At 45.5% G+C, this 27,468-nt stretch overlaps 2 protein-coding genes across 3 annotated transcripts in view; one reads left to right on the top strand and one right to left on the bottom strand.

Annotated features, from left to right (window-relative positions):
• Positions 1-11,064, bottom strand: part of LOC147097077 (polypeptide N-acetylgalactosaminyltransferase 6-like) — a 66,230-nt gene extending 55,166 nt beyond the window's left edge. For both annotated transcript variants that reach the window (XM_085972877.1, XM_085972878.1), the window contains exons 1-2: positions 10,570-11,064; positions 10,254-10,337 (exon numbers count right to left, since the gene is read on the bottom strand). The gene's annotated coding sequence lies outside the window, so the exon portion shown is untranslated. The remainder of the gene's footprint in view (positions 1-10,253; positions 10,338-10,569) is intronic.
• Positions 3,256-27,468, top strand: part of LOC147097076 (TRAF family member-associated NF-kappa-B activator) — a 110,147-nt gene continuing 85,934 nt past the window's right edge. Inside the window, exon 1 of the mRNA XM_085972526.1 lies at positions 3,256-3,340. Coding sequence (XP_085828652.1) covers positions 3,256-3,340 — 85 coding nt within the window. The remainder of the gene's footprint in view (positions 3,341-27,468) is intronic.

The following is a 27,468-nucleotide window of genomic DNA, read 5'->3' as shown; positions in this document are numbered from 1 at the left end:
GATGCCAATTCTCCTACACAAGATCCCCATCTTGCCTGTGCTGTTGAGGAAGGGAAGTGCAGACAGGAGACTGATTAGGTCTTCCCTTGCAGTGGGCAAAACAAGAGGCTGGTTATTGAGCTACGGAATCTTGGGAGCAGTTCATCTATGCCCTTGCCCCAAAATTTGAGAAGTGTGTTCTGGATCAGACCTGCGACAGATCCTAGTGCCTATCCAGTTTAAATTCATTGTTGGGGGGGGGGGGGGGGCGGGCAGTGGTAAGCAGCTTTTGTTGAGATGAATTTGTAACTAGGCCAAGTAGCATGACAAATATTAAACTGGGATTGTCTTTGTGTAGAGACAGGTGAGATATACAGGTATACACAAAGCTTGTTTTGAGTGCAGGCACCTACTTCAAAAGGGAAATGACGCTCATTTATTTATATTGATGGCATGTAGATAGTCCCATCAGGACAAATGGAAACGCCAAATTGAATTTGATACGGAGAGTCAGAGTTGTTATCTGTAATGGCTGTCCCACTGGAGGAATCCAGACCGAATCGAGTCAAATTCATTTTGGTTAGGGCAACGTTTTTGACATTGTTTCCATCTGCAGTTTCTTTTGTCTCTGGTCTGTCGCTACAAAAGGTAATTGGAACTAGAACAGTTTGATTAATTGGAGAGGATATAATTTTTATTTTTTAAATGTCATTGTGCCAGCTTGGACATTCAGAGAATGTAACGTATAACCAGGCTGGTGCCTCATGGGTCTCAGATTTTCTACTCCAATGTGCCACTGGGTGGAAGAGCCAAATTAAGGGTTCTTTGGACCCTGAGAACCAAAGGTATTCGGGGCCCCTTTTCACCCCCCTCATGACCCCTCCAATCCATTAAAACACAAACTCTGCTTCGCCCCCTTCAGACAGCATTTTTAAATGCTAGCATATTTTGATCCAGCAGATGTATGCAGTTTTTCTATGTTGTGGCGAGTTTTAACAGGGGTCCCATATTTGGCTGGGGCCCCTGGCATAGGCCTGTGCATTAATCCATCCCGATCGGGGTAAATAAAGGCTCCACGAGATTATTTTTCAAATGAAAAGATTTTCATCACGGACTCATTGAAAAGCTACCGAAAGGGACCGCTATGAATTTTGAAACTTTTGTCTTGGAACAGATGATGTAAAGTTAGGTACTGTATGTTATGTTAATCTGCAGATTTATTCTTGCCTCTGCATGGTTTTACTTCTTGTAATAAATTTCAGTTAGTAGTTTAGCCTGAGCTACATGATCTGTCAGCATGGTGTTTTTCTGCCAATTTGTCGAGATCAGGAGTACATGGTGGTATCCTATTCTATTTGCGGTACATACCCCAATAGTATAAAAGGTTCATCGTTCACCCTGTGGCACAATATTTCAGTTATTTGGCACATTGGGTCAAGTTTCAGTTCAGAGGAAGCATGGGATTGTCATGGAGAAGCTGACTTTCATAGAGACCACAAAGAGTACTGGGAAGTAGCCTGAATTGCTGCATCAACCCCATACTAGCCCTGTACCTGATTAAAGTCTACCTACCTCATAGGGTATAAAGAGAATGGTTACTGCACACGAGTATTCTGATTGAGAGAAATATTCAGGAGACAACACTGGAATCTTGCCAAAATAGAACTGTGCGCAGTGTGCTGTGCCTGCATACATTATACTGTAGTGTGACAAGAAATAAATTCTGACCCATGTTTCTCCACACAATGAGCTCTCACCCAGGAGATTGTTGAGGACGCGGGGTAATATCACACAGATACTACTGCAAGGGTAGTGGCAGGGCCTACATATAGATGCAGCATCCTATCAAGGCTTTATAACAAATTACTTGAACTTCTTCAGTGGCAAATACATTTACTGAAAGGCTTTTAGGACAACACAAAGTCCTTGTTCTGGTGCAACAGCTGCAATTTGGGTCATTTGTAGTTGAATCAGTTTGGCCTAACTTGATGCAGCACACAACACATTTCTCAAAAGTAAAAAACATACCAGGAATTAGTTAGAATGTTGCAGCCAGACATCTCATTTTCCAGTTTGTTCAGATAATCTTTCTCAACTAATCCAAACGTTCTTTGCCCACTTAGTAAAATAATGACTTCAGTGTTTACCAACGGGCTAACGCCACACCTGTTTTGAACAAACAAGACTAACTGTTTAGCTTGCGTCACACCCACACTGGCCACTCCTAGTACTGTAATAAAGGAACCATTCTCTGTACATTGAAATGTCCGATTAAAATGGAAAATGCTACACATTCCAGTATAAAGCTTTGCAACTTGTTTTTAATAAAAGTTCTAGATTTCAGTTAAAGAATGGCACTGAATGACACAGATCAAGGAGGTTCCAGGACTGATCCCTGGTATCAGCAGAGCGAGCCGATCTCAGCCGGTGTAGCAATAGAGGTGCTACAATTGCCTTCAGTTTTGTTGGGGGGGGGGGGGGGGGGGGGCGGGCAATAGAGGTGCTACAATTGCCTTCAGTTTTGTTGGGGGGGGGCGGGGGGGGTGGCGGGCAGGGTGCAAAAAGGAAAAATCAGCTCAGGTTCCTAGTCATTACCTAGTACTCTTGCTGCACAGCATGTGTGTAGCCCCCCCCCCCCACCAAAGATCATCTTGCTGATGATCGCTGCCCAAGCTCACATGAAGAATTGGACCCATGGACAATCAAAGGAGTTCACTTTCAGCAGCATATGGCCCGAGACAGGGGTGGAGATGGGCAAAGTGACAAAGGTGGAAGTAGCCGGTCTTTGTGATGATTGACATGAATCAGTCATTCATGAAAGAAAGACATATGAAATAATACTGAGCGGCCTGCGGGTGGCGCTGTCCAGGGAGAGTATAAATACTCGGGCACAGGCCCAGCTTGCTCAGGACATTCTTAACAGGAACTAGTGAAGGACACAACTAGACCTCCATGCTGTAAAACAGTTGATTAAAGCTTTGTTTAACGCTTAGACCAAGTGCCTAGTAGTTTTCTTACGTCAATGAGGATATGGGGTGCAATACAACAGAGGTTGTGAACAGCCTGTTTCATTAGTAGCAGGAGAAGAGATGGAATCAGTGGCAAGGACCAAAGACAATGACTTCGGTCTTCCCAATATAACCGGAGGAAATTGCAGCTCATCCAAGACTGAATGTCGGACGAGCAGTCCTACAACACGCCAGCAATGGAGGGGTCAAGAGAGGTGGTGGAGAGATCGAACTGGGTGCTGTCAGCACACATGTGGAAGCTTAGCCCATGGCTTCGGATGATGTCGCCAAAGGGCAGCAGGTAAATGAGGAAGAGGAGAAGACCAGAGATAAATCTTTGGGGGATTCCAGAGGTAACGGTGCGGGGGGCGGGGGGCAGGAAGAGAAACCATTGCTGATGGTGCTCTGGCTATGACGCCAGGGCAGTCATACTGAGCTGAACAACGCATTTTATTCAGTTCAAAATAACTGTGTCTTCCCGCGAACATAAAAAGGTGCAGTGCAATTCAATAAACTCACTGAACTGACAGTGAGTGTTGGCCGCCCAACTGGGGGAGATAGTTTGACACGGCTGTGGTATAACGGGAACCAGTGCAAGGTGAAGTTTAAAAGAATATTGAAAGCGAATTAAGGATGAGAGAGCCAAGTATCCCATCAGCTCTTGGCCAAGTTTAAAATTAAACCAGCATTTTACAGCATAGAAACAGGCCATTCAGCCCAACAGGTCTATGCCAGTGTTTATGCTCCACACAAGCCACCTCCCACCCATTTGGACACCTTTTCTGACTAGAAAGCAACTTGGAGCTGGCGGTATATTTCAGGTCTGCCAGCTCGATCATTCTAAGCTGGTTCCAGTACTCATTATGTAACTGCATTGTTCCATCAAATTTTATATTTCATTTCCTCTGATCAGTCGTTAGAATTATCACCAGTTTAACAAGATCAAGACATTTGTATTACTGACAAATGCCGAGGACATAAATCTCACTAAAACATTGTCCTGGCCCATCGCTTCTCCCTTGTGGCAAATGACATATGGCTTTTCTCCTTCCCCAAAGAATCATCAAACATCGTACCACTTGGAAAAAAAAGTTTAAAGCAAATGATTGGGTTTATTGAAAAGCGGAGTTGACTGCCGAAAATCGAGGAAACTGACTGGGAAGGAGATACTGACACCAACATCACAACAGTTGAGCAAACATCAGTCATTAACCTCAAGGCACTTCAGTGAGATGTTAATTTCAATGGCATATGTCAGTTCACCTCCTGTACATCAATGGACTCCCACTTAGTCCCTGACTATATGTGTTCAAAAATATTTGACAAAAAAAAGGCACTAACCTGGCACAAATTTCACTCCGCCCACAGGATAGCTGGTGTGGGCAACAGAAAATGCCACCGTGCTGCAATAGGAGACACTCGAGGTGGAAACAGACAACATTTTGGGGCAGTGTAGAGGGAGCTTTACTCTGTATCTAACCCCGTGCTGTACCCGCCCTGGGAGTGTTTGATGGGGACAGTGTAGAGGGAGCTTTACTCTGTATCTAACCCGTGCTGTACCCGCCCTGGGAGTGTTTGATGGGGACAGTGTAGAGGGAGCATTACTCTGTATCTAACCCGTGCTGTACCTGCCCTGGGAGTGTTTGATGGGACAGTGTAGAGGGAGATTTACTCTGTATCTAACCCGTGCTGTACCTGCCCTGGGAGTGTTTGATGGGTATGTGTAGAGGGAGCTTTACTCTGTATCTAACCCGTGCTGTACCTGCTCTGGGAGTGTTTGATGGGACAGTGTAGAGGGAGCTTTACTCTGTATCTAACCTGCGCTGAACCTGCCCTGGGAGTGTTTGATGGGACAGTGTAGAGGGAGCTTTGTTCTGTATTTAACTATTGAACCTGTACTGGGAGTGTTTCCATTTCCCAGAAATAACACCCTTCATCTTGAGCAAAATATTCAACTATAAAAAAAGTTTTTCCCTTCATTTAAAAAAAAAAGCTTTAAAATGACTCAGAACTGGCTTGGAGTGTGTCTTTTGAGAAGACATACGGTGTCATATTTTAGCATTAGTGGGAACGCAGTGGGTGTTGTGAAGGCTTAACTGAAGAATGAGATCATGGACTGAATCCTACAATCAAGCTGCCTCTCAATTACAACCCACTATATAACCACACAGCCATTACAGCTACATAATTCCACCATGAGGAGTTGAGGTTTACACTCCAAATTGTTTTTTTTTTTTTTAATTAAAAACCCAAGTTCTTAGAATTGTCGCTGCTCCACTTTCACTTCCAGCAGTTGAATCCAACGTGACATCAGGTTCAAGCTAACCTTCAGTTTTAACACATGACCCCAATGTTTTGCCATGTTAGACAGTCGCCTTCATGCTACCTTCAAGGGGAGAACAGTCTCCACACCTCTTGGCGACCAATTCCAGAAAACAGTTACTTCCATCCAGTGGCGGCATCACTTAACTGGTCACAAACTCTGATCAGCGATTACTGGCCTTTCAATTCAGTTATGGTCAAAGGGAACCTATCCTTTAAGGAAATGTCGCAGATAGATCAGGAGACCAGCCTTCAGCATGTGAATAAGACTGATGGAAATTAGTGCAATGCACATCCACTTTGAAGTTCTAACTGTTGTCGCTTGATGCACCTGAACATACATGACAGTACAACTGGCTCCTTTCTGTCTGCTGGACGATCACTGCTCATCAGTGAGCTTCCTTGTCATTTAATAAGGCTAAAGAGTCGCTTCCAATCCCATTGAACTTGAACATTCTCAAGTCTGATTGGTTGCACCCTATTTTGATTAATACAGTCACTCTCCATAATTCACCCGAGAGCAAGGAACTGCTTTTTAAAATAACATTGCCCCCATCTTTTTTCACTTTGATCATCGACTCTAATCTGCATCCTACTGCCTTGACATAATTCACTTGGTGCAGTATACTGAAGCCCCCCGCCCCCCAATCTCACTGTCTTGTCACCCAGCTTTCTTAAAATCCAGTGGCCACCAACTGTTGACCGACAGGGGAAATGTCACCTGTCAGTTAACCTGCACAAAGTGGTCTCGTATTGTTGAGTTTGCAGCCTTCGAGACAGACAGGAGACACAGTGGGCATCCTACATGTTCCCCATGAAGCAATTTACCAGGATTGGTGCTATTAATTAGCCCTGGCCTAGCGACGAGTAAAAGGCACTAGTTTCAGTGTGAAGGAGGTGTGGTCAGTTTACAGGAACTGTCGACATGCCTTTTACACCAGTAAAAGGTGTTGGAGAAAGCCTGAAACGTTAACAGACATATTAAACCAAAACCTTGCCTGCTTGTGCCGGTAGATATTAAAGGCCCCATGGCACTATTTGAAGATCAGGGAGTTCCCCACGTTAACATTCCTCGATTATCAAAAATAGATTCACTAATCATTCACCTCATGACCATTTGTGGAATGTTCCTTTGCACAGAATGGCCGCCACATCTGGCTACAACGGTCATTGTACTCCCAACAAGCAATTAATTGTGTGATTGGTGACGTTTGAATGCTGTGATAAGCAATGTTCCCTGTAAGCTGGGCTTTGTTCGGCGCGGTCCCTTTAAATCTCTGCGCATGCGCGGTATTTACAGCGGAAAAGCTGGCGAGCGGCCTGCGCGGGACCCAGCAGATTACTGCGCGGTCGCTCACACGCGCAGCTTAGGAGGGAACGTTGGTGGTCAAGCATTCTACAAATGCATTGGAAGACAACAATTATTCCATAAGTGAGTAGCACCTCATGATTCATGGACTCTACTGTTGTGTAAGCTTTTTTGGGGGAAGTTTTCTGAAAGCTCAATTCGTAAACCAGAAACCACCTGCGCAGAAAACTCAATTTAAACACTTGTGTGTCAGTTGCTCGGGAAAGTCCACACCGTAGAAGATACATCAGCTATACTGGGACATTTTTTTAATTTTTTTTTTAATAAAGTGTTTGAATTACTATTACACTATGATTTATATTGACTTGTTTCTGTTGGTTTTCATGCCTGTAAAATTGTAATTCTAGTGTTGTACTTGCTAAGTGATGACTTGGAATCCCCACCGTCTCCTCTCTGATTGCAATGACCTATGTATCCCTATTTTGTTACACTTCTTATATTTCTGCCGACCGGTTTGGTTGGACGGGTTTTCTGCTCATCAAGGTGAAGTTCTGGGGGTTACAACACATTTTCCACTCTATTGATCCAGTATCTAAGGCAAGTCAGGCACAACCAGCTGCCTAGTAACACTCCTTGAACAATGTTTCAGCAGAGCACCCTGGATCAGTGGGAACTGGAGAGACACAAACACACACACCAGCCACCCATACAGATTCTCCAGAGTAAAATTCACAATTTACTGCCAAATTGCAGGCAGTTACGTGCTGCGGGCACGTGGCCACAAGAAGCTGGCTGGACACTGCTGAACTTGATGCCAGTAAAGTCCATCATTTAAAAAAAAAAATTAAAAGTGATTTTAAAAACAAATTAAACACAATTAGTAACACAATCACAATAAATTGCCTTGTATGGTGAAATACCAATAGACCATACATGAAAATGATATCTTCAGGTTTAAAAAAAAATGAATTCCTTTTTAAAAATCAAGGTCCCATACAAGTCTTAAGAAAAATCACTAGTTACTTCTGAAAATAAGTAACTTTGATAAAGTCAAAGAACTAACTTTGTAACACCTTTCTATTGTGTCACCGGATTGACAAGCAAATGTAGGATTGGGTCGTGATGTTTTTTAAATCTTCACTTACTGTTGTCCTCCTTTGTAAGGTGCAGAGGATGAGGGAAACTCTGATCCAGTTCCCCTTGCACAAATACAAAAACAGTTTATAGAAGATGTGTAGCTAGTAACAATGGATAATGGGTGACAGGAATGACGTATGAGGAGAGATTGGGTCGATTAGGCTTACATTCACTAGAGTTTAGAAGAATGAGAGGGGATCTCATTGAAACTTATACAATTCTAACAGGACTAGACAGACTAGATGCAGGAAGGATGTTCCCGATGGCAGGGGAGTCCAGAACCAGGGGTCACAGTCTAAGGATAAGGGGTAAGTCATTTAGGACTGAGATGAGGAATTTCTTCACCCAGAGAGAGTGGTGAACCGGTGGAATTCTCTGCCACACAGGGTAGTTGAGACCAATTCATTAAATATATTCAAGAAGGAGTTGGATATATTTCTCGAGGCTAAAGGGATCAAGGGATATGGGGAGAAGGCAGGGACAGGGTACTGAATTTGGATGATCAGCCATGATCGCATTAAATGGCGGAGCAGGCTCGAGGGGCCGAATGGCCGACTCCTGCTCCTATCTTCTATGTTTCTAGGTTTCTATAAGTCTCGTGCATGTAGGATATGGAATTTGTTCCACATACCCAAGATAGCAGCCTGGCTGGGCCAAGAGTTTATACCATCAGCAAGCATATAGGTGTAACCACAACAAACTAATTACGGGCGTACTTCATAATACTTTGTGCAAGGAAAGAAACCTCCGACAATAACTAACTTCAGTTGGTAGCAACCTCACTTCTGGGTTAGAAGGTTGTTGAATCAGATCCACTTTGGGATTCGACAACATAACCTAGACTGAGACACCCGTGCTGGACTACACGAGTGCTGCACTGTCAAAGGTGATGTCCTTCGGACGAGACATTAAAACAAGGTTTCGCCTGCTTGTTCAGGTGGATGTTAAAGATCCCTTGACCAGGTTTGAAGAGCAGGGCGTTGTCCTGGCCAACATTCCCCCTTCAACTAATGCCATTAAAAATAGACTTTCATCCTATTTGTGGAATCTTGCTCGGCACAAAATGGTTGCCGACATACTTTAGTATGTGAAATACATTGATACGTTTGAGTGGCATGATAAAGTGTTATATAAATGCAAGTTGATAAAATATTTACTCAAATCATTTTTAAAAAGGTGTTATTGCTGGTTATGCCCATGTCTATTTCTGCACATGTGCTATATGTAGCTCATACATCATGAAACTTAGTTGACAAGTGAAATAATGTCTATAATGCACCATCAATGACAGCACTTTATTGAATGGATAGCTATGCCCAGAAACACTTCAAATACATTCCAGATCGCAACACAATGCAGGCTGTTAAGTGAAAGCCAGTGTGTTATTTAGTGCAGACCTGTGCCATTATCCAACATCATGCAACTCTGGATAAATTGCCACTTTCACCTGTAGTCCCGAGAGTATAAATAAGCAACAGGAATCAGATTCCAATGATAGAAATTTCAGATTTTAAAGCTCTTAACATGTGCAAAAAAAAAAGACTAATTATTTGATTTAAAAAAAAGTTTTTCCTTCAAATTTTCCCCTGCAGAAGACACAGACTGCCTTTTGGAACCTCACCCAAGTGGCATTTTTCAGGTGTGCCAAGACGGTGAGTGTTCATAGGCTATTTACCACAAGGGGCATTCACTCCCACACCTGACCCTATCCTCACCTGATGTCCACACAGGCATTTTCTAACAGTAGTCATCAGGAGTCAGAATTCTGCCTAATTTTCCTTCTTCTTAGCCCAGGGGCAGTAGCGACTACTACACCAGGGTGCCCACTACTGCTCCAGCTAACACAACACAGAGACTGGGGAAATCAAATCAGAGACCTTCCCGTTCTGCATGGCCCAGCTCCACAGTAGCCATTGCATGTACCAATTCAGCCATCAAATGAGTCCTACATTTAATCATTTCTGGACATCTACCTACTAAATCTATCTTTTTTTAGTCTAGGCGAGTTTGGAAGCCAGATCTCAGAGCTTCCAAGACAGTACCCTCATCAGTTTTAATGATCTCATTGAACATACAAAATACTACATTTTTAGAAGGAGAGCCGAGAATTCACAGCAGAACTTGGGTGAATGAAACTAATTTTCTTTAAACATCAAACTGTCCTTAATTTTTCCAACTTACTCACCTGAAAATCATCTCAACTGGTTTAACAAAACACTTTACATAGCAAACATTAAATTATTCAAAAGGAGCAGCCATCTTAACCCTTTGAGAGCCTCAAGTCAATTCCACACACCCAATAAAACACTACGAACATTTCATTCCCATTGTATCAAACGTGTTCTACACCCACAAGTATGGAATCGTCATCGACAAAGCCACGGGAAACAAAATTAACATTTCGATAGCAGCTCCAAGACAGTAACTTTTTCTCAGTCAGTATGTTGGAAGGTTCTAGAAAAATATGTCACACAGGAAACTTCATGAAAAGGACTTACCGAAGAGAATGAAGTGTCACCCGTCACGGAAAGCACTCGGGCATTTCCCCTTTAAATGTCAATTTCTCCTTCCTTAAAATAAAACTTGAAAAAAAAGTTTCGTAATCAATAATTATTTATCCAAGCACAAGGCGATTTCTCGAGTCAGTTACAATTCAGTTTCACTTTACTCCCGGGTGAGAACTTTAATAACATATAATTTGTTATGAATTCAGTCTGATTTGCTTAATGATCCCATAGAGAATTGAAAGCCAGCCCATAGTTAACCTTAACGAAAAGGATAAGTTGCAGAACACAAGACAAGCAGCTGAAGTACCTTAAGATCGAGCGGAAGGAAGGACAAATAGCAAGTGTAGGAACAGCAGAAAACTTCAGACTGTCCTAGTGCTGCAGCCGTGTAAGCAACAATTCACCCGATCTGCATTTAGCGGGCAGCTAAAAGTAACCCTGAAAATGAATTTTCAGAGTGATGGGAATGGGGAACCGCCACTGACTGTTAATATACAGAGAGAAAGAGCAACACACAGCCTGACTGCAATGTCCCGAACTGTTGCAGCAGGTGTCGAGCTACTCCAAGGGCTCGCGGATTCCGCCGGGTCCTAGCGCCCCGACGATCTTCATTCTCCACTTCCCTCGGAGGATGGCACTGTCACGATTTGAAATTCATTTATTTTCACAAAGGCACCTCTCTTTCTTAAGCCAACTGTGAAATAATGAAGAATTCACACGCGTGTAAAAGAATAACGTTTGTCTGCGATAAGGTCCAATTCATCATTGGGTGGCAGAACTGCCAAAATTGGGGACAGATCAGGAGTGAGACAAAAGTGAATCGTCACCCCATTGGGCCTTGTCAAAGAAATACATTGAATTTATATAGCGCCTTCTGACGTCTCTCAGGAGGTCCCAAGGTGCTTTCCATTAATTGGATTTCTTTGAAGGGTAGTTACTGTTGCCACAGAGCTGAATGTCACGGCCATTTTGCACACAGAAAGATCCCACAAATAGCAATGAGATGAAGAACTAGCTCATCTGTTTTTGGTGATAGATATTGAGGGGGGAATATTGGCCAGGACACCAGGAGAACTCCTTCCTCTTCTTTGAATAGTGTTGGGATACAGATGCTAAACGTTGGGTGATCTAGGAATTGGCGCGATCGATGCTATCGTTTCATAGTCGATGCTCTCAATGTTTCCCAAAAGAGTGAATGTTGAACTTGGGATTATTTGTGAGTTCCAGCAGTTGTAGGTTTTCTTTTTAAACTCTGGATTGTTTTGTTAGAAACCGTTCTGTTGATTCCCCTATGGAGAACAAATATTGCAACCACTTAAAAAAGCAACATTGATTATTTTAAGCAATGGTCAGCCCTTTGAGTATCGTGGAGCAAGATTTCCTCAGTACAGTTTGTGAACCTGGAGGTTTTGGATTTTCGTGCATGTAGCACACTGAGGAAATCTTCAACAAGTGTCATCTGTGTTCGCCGGCTATACTTGGTATGCATTAGGACCCTGTGGTTGCCAGAGTTTGCTAGCAGTTGATACAGGTGTGTGATCTTTCAGGCACTGCTTTCACAAGCGTCACAATAAAGCTCAGGTCCTACGCACTGGTAATCACGTCCTACCCTCGGAATCAAATGGGTGTACTCTTCTGATTTAAACAAATAAACTGTAACTTAAAAAACAAAGGAAACTTAACTTAAATTAACATTTGGTTTCCGGGAGTGATGATGCACTCCAGTATCAAATGGGTGTACTCTTTTTGAGCAACCCATAACAAAAATAGACTGTAACTAATAAAACATTAAATGAAACTTAACAAATTAAATTGAAATTTGGTTCCCGGGGTGATGATGTACTCCAGTCCCCGCGGCGCCCACCAGTCGCGGAAGGCCTCGAGCGTGCCGGCGGACACCGCGTGCTCCATCTCCAGGGCCACCCGGGTGCGAACATAGCCGCGGAAGAGAGGCAGGCAATCGGGCCGAACGACCCCCTCGACCGCCCGCTGCCTGGACCAGTTGATGGCCACTTTGGCCAGGCCCAGGAGCAGTCCTACGAGGTGGTCCTCCGACCCGCCCGCTCCCCTCCACACCGGGTGACCGAAGATCAGGAGCATGGGGCTGAAGTGCAGCCAAAAATCGAGGAGCAGCCCCTTCAGATAATGGAAGAGGGGCTGCAACCTCTCACACTCCATGTAAACGTGGAACACGGATTCCTCCAGGCTGCAGAAAAGGCAGGCAGCCTGGGAGATCAAATGGGTGTAGAAAATTTCTGAAGGTAAAGTGATGGATGTGACGTAGAGAATTGCTAAACAGGAAAGACTTGTATTACTAATGCTGTTAATGAATTGCCTCTTGCAGTTGTAGCTCTGCCGAGATTCAGAATGTATGTGAATGTTGGAAGTCAAATATAGTTTACATACAGTAGTGCTACTTGTGAAAGAAGGAACTTGCATTTATATAGCACCTTTCATGACCTCAGGACGTCCCAAAGCACTTCACAGCCACTTTTGAAGTGTAGTCACTGCTGTAATGTAGGAAACGCAGCAGCCAATTTGCGCACAGCAAGCTCCCACAAATAGCAGTGTGATATCGACCAGATCATATGTTTTAGCGATGTTGGTTGAGGGATAAATATTGTTCAGGACACCAGGAGATCTCCCCTGTTGTTCTTCAAAATAGTGCCATGAGATCTTTTACATCTTCCTGAGAGAGCAGACGGGGCCTCGGTTTAATGTCTCATCCGAAGACCGATACCTCCGACAGTGCAGCACTCCCTCAGCACTGCAGTGTCAGCCTGGATTTTACTCTCAAGTCTCTGGAGTGGGACTTGAATCCACAACCTTCTCGCTCAGAGGCAAGAGTGCTACCCACTGAGCCACGGCTTAGTTATCCACTTTGGTAGAAAAAACAGAAAGGCAGAGTATTTCCTAAATGGTGAAAGATTGGGGAATGCAGATGCTCAAAGGGACCCGGGTGTCCTTGTACATGAGTCACTGAAAGTGAATGTGCAGGTGCAGCAAGCCATTAGGAAGGCAAATAGTATGCTGGCCTTCATTACAAGAGGATTTGAGTACAGGAGTAAAGAAGTCTTACTCCAATTATATAGGGCCTTGGTGAGACCACACCTGGAGTAGTGTGTACAATTTTGGTCTCCTTACCTAAGGAAGGATATACTTGTGATAGAGGGAGTGCAACGAAAGTTCATGAGATTGTTTCCTGGGATGGCGGGACTGTCGTATGAGAAGAGCTTGAGTAACTTAGGCCTGTATTCTCTTGAATTCAGAAGAATGAAAGGGGATCTCATTGAAGCATACAAAATTATTACAGGGCTTGATAGGGTGGATGCTGGGAGAATGTTTCCCTTGGCTGGGGAGTCTAGAACCAGGGGCCACAGTCTCAGGATAAAGGGTCGGCCATTCAGGACTGAGATGAGAAGAAATTTCTTCACACAGAGGGTGGTGAATCTTTGGAATTCTCTACCCCAGAGGGCTGTGGAGGCTCAGTCGTTGGGTATATTCAAAACAGAAGTCGATAGATTTCTGACTAGTAAGGGCATCAAGGGATATGGCGATAGGGCCGGTGAATGGAGTTGAGGCAGAAGATCAGCCATGATCTCATTGAATAGCGAAGCAGGCTCGAAGGGCCGAATGGCCGACTCCTTCTCCTATTTCTTATGTTCTTAAGGCTGACACCGCTACTCTAATGAGTCACTTGAAAACTCCACTGCCTAGTCTGAAGCTGAGCCTTATAGACCAGGAAGGTTCTAGATTTCATACTTGGCTGGTGTTGTATTAATTTCTCTCAGGTGGTATGGCAGTAGGTCGGGGTGCTACAATTGACCTCAGTGTTTCTGGGCAAGAGAGTTTTAAGACCAGCCAGGGTTCTCACTCCTGATCATTATCTGGTGGCCCCTTCTGAGAAGTGGGCATTTGTAGATGTTGAGTGTGGACAAGAATAGGATTGGTTGTGATGCTCTCCATGATGGAATAGTTTGCTGATAGTGCCTGGACTCACACATGAAGAATAGTTACTTGGGTGAGGTACCAAAGAGTTTTTTTTTAATTTGTTCATGGGATGTAGACGGCGCTGGCAAGGCCAGCATTTATTGCCCATTCCTAGTTGCCCTTGAGAAGGTGGTGGTGAACTGCCTTCTTGAACCGCTGCAGTCCGTGTGGTGAAGTTACTCCCACAGTGCTGTTAGGGAGGGAGTTCCAGGATTTTGACCCAGCGACGATGAAGGATCGGCTGATATATTTCCAAGTCAGGATGGTGTGTGACTTGGAGGGGAACTTGGAGGTGATGATGTTCCCATGCGCCTGCTGCCCTTGTCCTTCTAGGTGGAAGAGGTCGCAGGTTTGGGAGGTGCTGTCGAAGACGCCTTGGCGAGTTGCTGCAGTGCATCTTGTAGATGGTACACACTGCAGCCACGGTACGCCGGTGGTGGAGGGAGTGAATGTTTAAGGTGGTGGATGGGGTGCCAATCAAGTGGGCTGCTTTGTCCTGGATGGTGTCGAGCTTCTTGAGTGTTGTTGGAGCTGCACTCAGTGCCTGGTACCCATTGAGTTGTACCCCGGCACCGGTAAAGGCCATTAAAAGAAGAGGCGGAAAAAACTTGGAGGGAGAAAGACTATTCCATTGAAGAACATTATTCACTAGTCACACTCAGTGTAAGAATTTTCTGTCAAATCTTTTCTTCCTGAGAGCTGACCCCATTACACTCCAGGCCTAACTTTAGTGAATACTGTTCCATATTTTGTAGCTGAACCATTTGACATTTATTGATAGATGCAGTCAGACAAGTAGGAGTGCAGGGAGAGGAGTAGCAAGGGACACATAACTGAAGAAGATGCACAATATGCTGTATTTGAAATAGCTGCCAATCCCCAACATAGGTTGTTTTGGCTTCAGATACAATAAGGAGGCCTATGACCAAGAGTGCTGTGACATACTTTCAAATGTTTTGTTAATTTGAGAGTAAAATCCCTCTATTTTAACTCCCTGATCTCTATGGACTATACACCAATTAAAGCTGAAGGTATCTAGGCAACCAGCTGGCATGTATCTGCTCATTCTGCTCTTAACTGGGCAATAAGAGGTTCCTGCATGAACTTCCCTCCCACAGTAACATGACTGAATGGTCTCCAGTATTGGACTTGCCACACTCCCATCTTTACAGCGGCTCCAATGCTGCACCTTGCTGTGCTGTTGTTCACTTTTCATTTGAGAAAATGTGCTCTTGTGAGAATGCTAGTCTTGCCACTGCCCAAAGATAGGCTTATTGAGACCCTAGCGGGCAGTCCTTGAACTGTCCTGTGATGAATGCTGACGTGATAAAACTCAGTACGCACTTGGTCCGAGTATAAAGCAAGGCTTTAATCAACTTGTTTCAGAACATGGAGGTCTAGTTGTATTTCACTAGTTCCCTGTCTTACAAAATGTCCCTGGCAAGCTGGGCCCACGCCCGAGTATTTATACTCCTTGGACGGCGCCACCAGCTGGCCGTCCTGCGTTATTTCATGAGTAGTTTCTTTATGATGATGAGATTGATAACAAATGCTTTACATCATAGTTTTTGAGAGGAGACTTGAATTTAATTAAAATCTCAATTCATCTTGAGGAGTTTGCTGGAAATGTAGAATTTGCAATGAAATAAAATATTTGTGTTTTGTATTGGGGTTCTGATTACTATAACATGAGCCCTATACCTTCATATAGCTGCTTTTGAATGAAAAATATTTGTTATGGTTCCACAGGAGCTTGGTAAATACAGGCGTAAGGGAGATATGCAGCTGGGCACAGCCCTGGGCTGTTGCAACATTTTACATCTAAAAATTAATTTACTGCCCCCTCCAATTTTCAATGCTTGGCCAAGAGCATGGGCAATGAGTGGCTCATGGTTCTACCCTCTCTACCTTCTCCCTCTGTCAATGGCACCCTTTAACCAGCTGCATTGTTTCTAATGTTAGTTTTACTGCAAAGAGTTTGTTGGTTGGTTTGAGGTGCTGTCCTTCAGATAAGATACCAGACTGAGGTGCATTCTGTCTGTTCAGACGGATGTTCAAGATCCCAGGGCATTACTTGGTGAAGAGCAGGGAGTTCTCCCGGTGTCCTGGCCAACATTTATCCTTCAACCAATACCACCTAAAACAGATTCACTGGCCATTCAGCTGCTCGCTGCTGTGTGTAAAATGGCTCCCACATTTACCTGCATAACATAGGGGTACGGTGGCATTGTGGTTATATTACTGGACTAGTAATCCAGAGGCCTGGGCTAATGATCCAGAGACATGAGTTCTAAATCCCACCATAGCAGCTGGGGAATTTAAATTCAGTTAATTAAATAAATCTGGAATAAAAAAGCTAGTATCAATCTAGTGTCAATCGCAGATAAGGCCATCTCTGACCACTTCCTCGTATCACTCTCCACCCACATCCCCCTTCCACCCCCTACCAACCCTACTTCCTTCTGTGTCCGCCCCTGGAAAAAACTCTCTCCCAACTCTCTTACAACTGCACTTATGAAATCCCAACTGTCCAGCCTTTGGCCCTCCGTTCACCACGACATTTCTGCAGCTACCGATCTGCTCAACCACACCCTCACCACCACCTTTGATGCCCTAGTCCCTATTAAAACAATTACCCTCTCTCACCCTGGCCATTCCCCCTGGTACGGCCCTCATCTTCGCTCCCTTAAGTCCAAGGGGCGCAGATTTGAACGGATATGGCGGACAACTGGTTTAGCCATTCAATGCTAGATCTGGCTGGACCACATAAAGCACCATCAGGCCCTGCTCTCGTCTGCCAAAACTGCTCACTATTCCAGAATCATTCTGGAATGTAAAGATAAACCCCGGCTCCTATTCTCTACTGCTAACCGTCATCTTAAACCCCTCTCCCCTGTCTCCTCCACCCTCACCTCCGATAACAAGTGTGAGGAGCTCATGGACTTCTTTGTCTCTAAGATTGAGACCATCCGTTCAGCTGCCTCTGCCACTTCCCTTACTTCTCCTAGCCCACCGGGCCAAACTTCCTCTAAGGTTCCCCCCTGCCCTAGCCCTGAACTCACATCTTTCTCCAGTTTCTCTCCAATCTCCCCTCATGTCCTCTCTGCGCTCATCTTGTCCATGAGACCCACCTCCTGCTCCCTCGACCCTATTCCCACCAAACTGCTGACCACCCAACTTCCTTTTCTGGCTCCCAAGTTAGCTGACATTGTTAATGGTTCTCTCCCCTCAGGTACTGTCCCCCTCTCCCTCAAATCTGCCGTCATCACCCCTCTCCTCAAAAAAAAACCCTTGACCCCTCCGTCCTTGCAAACTACCGCCCCATCTCCAACCTCCCTTTCCTCTCTCAAATCCTTGAACACATTGTCGCCTCCCAAATCCGTGCCCATTTTCCCCTCAATTCCATGTTTGAATCCCTCCAATCAGGTTTCCGCCCCTGGCACAGTATCGAAACGGGTCTCATCAAAGTCACAAATGACATCCCTCCTCGTCCTTCTCGACTTGTCTGCAGCCTTTGACACAGTTGACCACTCCATCCTTCTCCAACGCCTCTCCACCGTCGTCCAGCTGGGTGGGACTGCACTCGCCTGGTTCCATTCTTATCTATCTAATCGTAGACAGAGAATCACCTGCAACAGCTTCTCTTCCTGCTCCCGCATCGTTACCTCTGGTGTCCCCCAAGGATCTATCCTTGGCCGCCTCCTATTTCTCATCTACATGTTGCCCCTTGGCGACATCATCTGAAAACACAGCGTCAGTTTCCACATGTACGCTGATGTCACCCAGCTCTACCTCGCCACCACTTCTCTCGACCCCTCCACAGTCTCTAAATTGTCAGACTGTTTGTCCGATATCCAGTTCTGGATGAGCAGAAATGTTCTCCAATTAAATATTGGGAAGACCGAAGCCATTGTTTTCGGTGCCCGCCACAAACTCTGTTCCCTAGCCACTGACTCCATCCCTCTCCCTAACATCTGTCTGAGGCTGAACCACACTGTTCGCAACCTTGGTGTCATATTTGACCCTGAAATGAGCTTCCGACCGCATATCCGCAGCATAACTAAGACCGCCTATTTCCACCTCTGTAACATCGCCCGTCTCCGCCCTTGCCTCAGCTCATTTGCTGCTGAAACCCTCATCCATGTCTTTGTTACCTCTAGACTTGACTATTCCAACGCACTCCTGGCTGGCCTCCCACATTCCACCCTACGTAAACTTGAGCTCATCCAAAGCTCTGCTGCCCGTGTCCTAACTCGCACCAAGTCCCGTTCACCCATCACCCCCTGTGCTCGCTGACCTACATTGGCTCCCGGTTAAGCAGCGCCTCGATTTCAAAATTCTCACCCTTGTTTTCAAATCCCTCCATGGCCTCGCCCCTCCCTATCTCTGTAATCTTCTCCAGCCCCCCCCCCCCCCGAGATATCTGCGCTCCTCTAATTCTGCCCTCTTGAGCATCCCCGATTTTAATCGCTCCACCATTGGTGGCTGTGCCTTCTGTTGCCGAGGCCCTAAGCTCTGGAATTCCCTCCCTAAACCTCTCCGCCTCGCTACCTCTCTCTCCTCCTTTAAGATGCTCCTTAAAACCTACCTCTTTGACCAAGCTTTTGGCCACCTGCCCTAATTTCTCCTTATGCGGCTCGCTGTCAAATTTTTTGTCTTATAACACTCCTGTGAAGCACCTTGGGACGTTTTACTACGTTAAAGGCGCTATATAAATACAAGTTATTGTATCAGTAATGGTGGAATGAAACCACTGGATTGTCGTAAAAACCCATCTGGTTCACTATTGTCCTTTAGGGAAGGAAATCTGCCGCCCTTACCCGGTCTGGCCGATATGTGACTCCAGGCCCACAGCAATGTGATTGACTCTTAACTGCCCTCTGAAATGACCCAGCAAGCCATTCAATTGTACCAAACCGCTACAAAGAAGCATACTACCTTCAGCACACAGACACGGATTGCAGCGGTTTAAGAAGGTGACTCACCACCACCTTCTCAAGGTCAACTAGGGATGGGCAATAAATACTGGCCTCGCCAGCGACGCCCACATCCCAGGAACGAATTTAATAAAAACAAAGACTTGGAAAAATTGGGGCTGTTCTTGTTACATAAGAGGAGATTATGGGGTAATTTGATAGAGGTATTTAAAATTATAAAGGGGTGGGACAGAGTATCATACTGTTGATTGAGGGGTCTAGAACAAGGGGGCATAGATATAAAATTAAATAATTTAAGCACAGAGAGCAGGCAAAACTTTTTTATACAGAGGATTCTGAAGCTGTGGAATGAATTTGCCAAAGTTAGTGATTGAAGCAGAGACCATGTCAACATTTAAGAATAGGTTAGAGAGGTGGTTGAAGGAAAGGGGAATAAAGGGATGGAAGAGGGTCGATACATGGGATTAGGATTACTGTTCATGTGGAGGATAAACACGGACATGGAGTGATTGGGCCGAACGCCCTGTTTCCATGCTGTCATTGCTACGTAACGGTCGCTGCACTTTGAAGCAATTCACTGTATGTGAAGTGCACTCTCTGAGAGTTGTGATAAGGTGACATGTAAATGCAAGTGTTTCTTGAAACACATAAGACACTGAGGGGGCTCGACAGGGTAGATGCAGAGAGGATGTTTTCCCATGTGGGGGAATCTAGAACTAGGGGGCATAGTTTCAGAATAAGGGGTCGCCCATTTAAAACTGAGATGAGGAGGAATTTCTTCTCTGAGGGTCATATTTAAGAAGGAGATAGATAGATTTCTGGACACAAAAGGCATCAAGGGGTATGGGGAGAGAGCGGGAATATGGTAGAGATAGAGGACCAGCCATGATCATATTGAATGGCGGAGCAGGCTCGAAGGGCCAAATGGCCTACTCCTGCTCCTATTTTTCTATGTTTCTATGTAAATCTATGGAATTCTCTTCCCCAGAGAGCTGTGGAGACTGGGTCATTGAATATATTTAAGGTGGAGACAGACAGTGATGTAATAAGACTACAGAGTGCTTGGTTTGAGTATAAAACAAGGCTTTAATCAACTGTTTCAAAACCATGAGATTTCTAGTTACAATCACTAGTTCCTGGTTACAGAAACATCCTGAGCAAGCTGGGCCCACGCCCGAGTATTTATACTCCTTGGACGGCGCCACCAGCTGGCCGCCCAGTGTTACTTCATGAGTCATGATAAGATTCCTGACAGACAGATTTTTGAACAATAAGGGAGTGATGGGTTCACAGAATCACAGAAACCCCACAGTGCAGATAGAGGCCATTTCGGCCCATCAAGCCTGCACCGACACATATCCCACTCGATCCCTGTAACCCCTACACCAACACATATCCCACCCTATCCCCGTAACCCCACGTATTTAATCCCCCTAACACTAAGGGTCAATTTTTTATCATAGCCAATCAACCTAACCCGCACATCTTTGGACTGTGGGAGGAAACCGGAGCACCCGGAGGAAACCCACGCAAACACGGGGAGAATGTGCAAACTCCACACAGACAGTCACCCAAGGCCGGATTCGAACCCGGGTCTCTGGTGCTGTGAGGCAACAGTGCTAACCACTATGCCACCGTGCTGCCCCTTATGGTGAACAGGCAGGGAAATGGAGCTGAGCCCAAGATCAGATCAGCCATGATCTCATGAAATAGCAGAGCAGGCTCGAGGGGCCAAATGGCCTACTCCTGCTCCTATTTCTTATGTTCTTATGTTCTTAAATGCAAGTATTAAAAAAATTTGAAAAAGGGTTCACCCGAAACGTCGACTCTAATTTCTCTCCACGGATGTTGCCTGGCCTGCTGAGTTTTTCCAGCATTTTCTGTTGTTATTAAAAAAATACTGTGTGCTGTGACAATTTAGACCTGTAAATCTCACTGATTCTCAGCACCAATTTGTTAAAGAGACTGCAGCTCAGGATGGGACTGTCACAGAAAGACAAGAGGCAGGTTGGCGGTCACAATACCTCACAGACTGAGGTTCTGGCACTGATTTTGCTGTTGGGCGTGGCAGAAAGCAAAGGTCAGAGGGCCTTTCAGGAAGAAATAGCTAATAATTAGGGCAAGTAATTGTTTTGCTCTAATCTGCTCAGAAACCGGCATTTCCATCTCCTCCAGGACTTTTTATGCAGAATTGCTGTACGTGGCATCAACTTGTGCTACTCACAGTGTAGAAATTTGTGGGATGTTGGGCTGCAACACATCATTTGGCCTATTAATAATTCTGAAAACATAATGGGCCAACTCTTCCTGGAAAAACAACAGCGTGTTAACGACGCACATCGTTATTAATGCGCAAATCAGCCAGCAAGTTCAGGGGGTGAATAGATACGCCATGAGTTGTAAATCTCCAGAACTTGCTGCTCGATTTGTGTCACTCTGCCATTTTACTTTGTACAAATGGCATCTCGCCCTTAGCCGCCCCGCTATTTTTAAGAGCTTGCTGGATTTGCACATTATTGCCCATTAAACTTGCTGCAAAAAGTTGGTGCTCGTAATTAATCATCTAAGTACCCTTTTAATGACGTGATAATTGTTAATGCAATGCCAATCAATCTCTCCGGCCCAGAAAGGGAACAATTTAAATTGTTGAGTCTCATTGCTGCATGTAGTAAATTGTTGTTGGAGATTTTAAAAATGTCAAATTTTACATTTTTGAATTTTTTCCCTTACTTTTCCTTGCTGTCTCTTTTTTTTCTCTCTTTCTTAATCCAATCTTTTTTCCCCTCTCTTTATTGCTCTTTCTGTACCTGATTTGACTCTAATTCACTCGCTTTCTCCGTCATTCCTCCGTTTCTTTCTCAATCCTTACATCTCATTGGTTAAGGAGAATAGACTGTTGGTCCCGTCATTCACCAAGGTCCCAGATGCCCCGTTATAAGCTCGCACTTCCAACAATTTGCGGCATAAAAACATTTCAAGCTGAAGGGTGCAGGAAAAAGTCTAACTAACGCCGCACACCACGAGTCGCCCCACTCCAGCAAGATTTGGCCCAATGTGCTTCTGCCTGGCTGACTGCAAAAGAAATAAACACAGCATTTCAACGGGTTTGCAATCTGTTTCTGTGTAAGAAATAACCACTCATCTATTTATTTCAATGGCTTTCAATCTGTTGAACTGTTCTTGCCATCAAATGTCACTGTTGGCAATGGTCTGACCTTGGTGATATTGGAACCATATCTTGTGCAAACACTTTACCTGGTTTCTGGGATGACGCTGCTATCTTTCGTGTGTTATGTTCAAGGTTAAAACAGATTTTGTTTTTCAAATTTAAGACCCAAGACATTACAGGCTCTGAATTTATGAAATTTCTCAACTTAGTCAACTGTTGGAGCTCCAGTTAGCGTTTCTTGCACTAAATGCCAACCATATGGACTCTCAGTTTATTTATATTCAGCCCTAGTAGACCTGTTGTTAAGAATAATGAAATGTAGACAATTCTCTCACTGCTAGAACTTGCTAGGGTTTCATTTCCTTTGCTCTGACACTGGCTAATGATTTGTTAAAAATAAATAAATGATGTGCTGTTTTAAAACAGTTGTTAATCCAACGGATTAAAACAGTATGTAAGGGAACTGGGTGGTGCAGTGGGTTAAACATTGGCCTTTCATCTCAAACCCAAATCCAGCCCAGACTGCTGGGATGCAAGTCTCTTCTGTCTGCTGACTGTAAGGGTCCCATGTGAAATGTGTGTTGTGCATCTGAATCCAGTTTCTAGTAGACTTGGGCCTACAGTTCAAAACTGCCCTTAATTCAGTACCAATTGGCAAGCTGACTTGTTGGGCTGGATTTTATCAATGGGGACGCGTTGGGGGGGCGGGACTGCTGGTTGTCGGGTTTCAGTCCCGCCCCCAACAACGTCCGGCCAACCCGCAGTATTTTCCCTTGATTGACCTTGTTAAGCCACCCTGCGGGCTTAGCAGGTCAATTAAGGGAAAGCCGGTGCCAGAACGTCAGCGTATGACGTTTCATCTGTCAATTTTTTGACAAATGAATTGTCATCGTTTGACAGCTTAGAGAAGCTGTCAAACACTGACATTCTCTATTCTTTGGTGAGTCCTTGTACTCGAGACTCACCAAACCTCTTTCCTGAGCAGAAATCAGATGGCTGTTGTATCGGAGAATGCAGCAGCCATTCTGTCATCTCTGCCGTGGAGATGAGGCACCTCCGGATCCCCAACGGTTGCAGCCTGCAGGAAGAAGCAAAGGTAAGTAAACTTTTTCTAACACTTTACACTCACCTCCCATACTTACCTCTCCCCACTTGCACCCATCACTCATCTCCACAGCGCACTTTTAGACCCCTCTCACCCCCGCAGACCCACTGCTCGCCTCGCTGACCCTGGTGAGGTTTCTCGATGTCGGGAAGCCCGCACTTGTGTGGGTAAAATGGGGATAAGCTTCTTAATCGCCCGTTAACTACCTGTTAACAGGCAGTTAATTGGCTGTAATCCCCTTCCCGCCTCGAGGAGACGGGTCCCAGCGCGAGTCGGGGACCCGCCTCCTGGGAAGATGACACGGAGGCGGGTTGGGAGCGGGGTTGGTCCCCGCTCCCAGTTTCTGCCATTTTCCCGGCAGTCCTGCCTCCATACCTACCTCCCCAGGGCTGGCAAAATTCCCCCCCAGAGAGGTCAAAGGATGGAGAAATGTCCCACTAGTGCAGTCGGGGGGCTCTTCTGAGGCACAATGGGGCTGAAGACACGCTGTCGTTGCAGAATGGAAAGTTGTTTTACTCTGCATCTAGCTGCACTGTACCTGACAACTGGGAAGCGATTTTGAGGTGGTCAGCGAAAGAGATTGTGATGAAATATTCCATTCATCACTGCCTGTGACTGTGGTTGGTTTCAGGTTTCTCCTCACCATTGTATTGTGCATTGGAATGTATGGAATGTGTTGTGTGTAGGGCTCCGCCCATACCTGGCCTCTATGTAAGCCAGCTCAGTCTGGCCTCACAGCCAGTACTGCAGACCTCCAGGGAAGATACCTCTCTCCACTGCGTGTTATCTTCTAAGTTAATAAAAGCCTTGTTCTGTTTCGCAAACATCGAGTCTCGGGATTATTGAGGCACATCAATTTTATTAACTTATTTTTCAACACAATGGATCACCTCCTGAAACCCGAATGTTTGGATTTGGACCAGCATGCTCCGGACGCATCAGCACGCTTCGGACACTGGTTTATGTGTATGGAATTCTTCCTGGACAATTCCGCAGCCGTCAAAGACGCTACGGACGCTGCGAGTATGAAACTCGGAATTCTGCGGAATTGGGTAAGCCACCGGGTTTACCCCCTCATCCAAGACGCCGACACGTACCTGGCCGCCTGCGACATCTTAAAGGCGCATTACCAGCAGCCTACGAATGAGGTGTGTGCTAGGCATCTGCTCGCCACTCGCGCACAGCGACCTGGGGAATCGGTGGAGGAGTTCCTAGGCACCCTGAAAATGCTTGGCAAAGACTGCAAGTGCCGAGATGTAAAAGCCGCAGTGTACACCGACGAGTTTGTTCGCGATGCCTTTATCACAGGCCTCAGCTCCACTTACATCCGGCAAAGACTGCTGGAAAAAACAGGATTGGACCTGAAACAGGCTGCGGACACCGCGCGATCCCTGGATGTGGCCCAGAGAAACTCGGACGCCTACTCTTCAGCCCGCGCCATCCACGCCGCCACGTGTGCACCAAGGGCGCCGCCATCTTGGAAGGCATCTTCCCCGCCCGGCAGCCCGACACCGTCGGGGCCCCGCTCTCCCCCCAGAAGAACATCGACCAACGGCACCCCCACCAACTACCCCTTCAACAACCCTGGCGGCACCCCCGGCAGAGACCCAGGAGGCCACCGGGGACACCCAGCCGACACCCGCGACACCACAACAGCCACGTCGGTCGCAGAGGACTACCAAACCCACGAACAGACTAAATCTATAGAAGGGGTGAATGTGATGAAATATTCCATTCATCACTGCCTGTGACTGTGGTTGGTTTCAGGTTCCCCCTTACCATTGTATTGCCTGTGACTGTGGTTGGTTTCAGGTTTCTCCTCACCATTGTATTGTGCATTGGAATGTATGGAATGTGTTGTGTGTAGGGCTCCGCCCATACCTGGCCTCTATGTAAGCCAGCTCAGTCTGGCCTCACAGCCAGTACTGCAGACCTCCAGGGAAGATACCTCTCTCCACTGCGTGTTATCTTCTAAGTTAATAAAAGCCTTGTTCTGTTTCGCAAACATCGAGTCTCGGGATTATTGAGGCACATCAGAGATATAAAGACTGCTTAAAAGCGACCCTGAAACTGGGCCAAATTGACGTCCGTAAGTAGGAACAACTTGCTCAAGATGAGAAAGCATAGTGAAAAAGCATCCATGAAGGCACCTCCTACCATGAGGCCCGTCGCATTGCTGATGCTCAATGTGAGTGCCAGCTTAGGAAGCCGTGTCAGAAAAATCAAGATCTCCAACCTGTTCAATCTGTAGATGCTCATTCCCAGCAATAATAGGTCTCGTTGGTCATCAAAGAACTCCCTGCAAAAACGGAGCTGATATTCTGGCTGTCTTTTTCGATATCATGGAAATTTATGGCACAGAAGGAGGCCATTCGGCCCATCGTGTCTGTGCCGGCTGAAAAAGAGCTCTCCAGCCTAATCCCACTTTCCAGCTCTCGGTCCGTAGCCCTGTCGGTGACGGCACTTCAAGTGTATATCCAAGTACTTTTTAAATGTGATGAGGGTTTCTGCCTCTACCGCCCTTTCAGGCAGTGAGTTCCAGACCCCCACCACCCTCTGGGTGAAAAAAGTTCTCCTCAACTCCCCTCTAAACCTCCGGCCAGTTACTTTAAATCTATGCCTCCTGGTTATCGAAGGAGGAACAACGACAACCTGACCTGGGACTGCTTGACGCCGCCATTAGATGCGTGAAATGGGGAGACTGATGTTGGAGTCAATAATCCACTTAGAATAAACAGTTTACTGTCTGAACGGTTTAATGCCTGAACGATCGCGGGGTCCCGATGATTTGTATCAGTTACTTGAACTTTACTTTAATGGGTAATAACATCAGTTGCACTCCTTGATTACGATGCCGCCTCGTCACTCCTTCTCTGGGATTTGTGATTCCGTGCATTATTCTGGTGCGAGCACTCCGCTGAGAGTTAGTTTGGGAAGAATAAAGGGAAATTGGCTGCTGGCACTGCCTGAGGTCCTGCCTGAGCCAGAAGGGATTACTCACAGCAGAACAGTGTTATTTTCCTCATCACCTTGGCAATCAGCCAATTCCTTTTACATATATATGAAGCAAAAGTCAGGGATTTGGTTTCAGCTGCTGTGCAGCGGCACTATGAAAATCAAGATGCAAAAGATTTTGGAGCTCCAAGTGGTTCATTTACATGTTATCAGATCATCGACCCTGGTTTGAGAAATGAACTCAGATACGATATGTAGCCATGCTAAAAATGGGATTGAAATACCATGCGATTAGATAGCTCCTTTCATTCGATTACTCACACTTTTCAATTTAATGACTATAAGGGGGTGATTTTGTCAATGGGGGCACGTTGGGTTTCAGTCCCGCCTCCAACTGGGAAGCGCAGAATCGGAATTGCTACCCTCACGAGTCCAACAAGGAAAGACACAAGCCAAGAGGAAGTTGCCACTCAAAATAAGGGTTATGAAACCAAGACAGGTAAATGGAGTTAAGATACAGATCAGCCATGATCTAATTGAATAGCGGAACAGGCTCAAGGGGCTGATTGGCCTCCTCATGTTCCTAAAATATGGTTTGGCAACTTGAGCGCAGGTCATTCCTGGGATGGCTTCAGTCTGGGATCTGATTCAGTCAGTCGGCTCCTTCAATTGAGTGCTGCATGTGAGGTAACAGTGCCACACATACTGTGTTTGGTAATCATCTTTCAATTGGTCTTAGAACATAAGAACATAAGAAATAGTAGCAGGAGTCGGCCATTCGGCCCCTCGAGCCTGCTCTGCCATTAATAAGACCATGGCTGATTTTCTACCTCAACTCCACTTTCCCGTCCTATCCCCATATCCCTTGATTCCCTTAATATTCAAAAATCTATCGCTCTCTGTCTTGAATATACTCAACGACTGAGCCTCCACAGCCCTCTGGGGTAGAGAATTCCAAAGATTCACAACCCTCTGAGTGAAGAAATTCCTCCTCATCTCAGTCCTAAATGGCCGACCCCTTATTCTGAGACTGTGACCCCTGGTTCTAGA

Source organism: Somniosus microcephalus, chromosome 33, assembly GCF_052327205.1.
Source record: "Somniosus microcephalus isolate GS21.2 chromosome 33, FLI_Smic_1.0, whole genome shotgun sequence".
NCBI classification, from domain to species: Eukaryota; Metazoa; Chordata; class Chondrichthyes; order Squaliformes; family Somniosidae; genus Somniosus; species Somniosus microcephalus.
The sequence above is the reverse complement of the archived record's forward strand: the minus strand, read 5'-3'. Positions and strand labels throughout refer to the sequence as shown.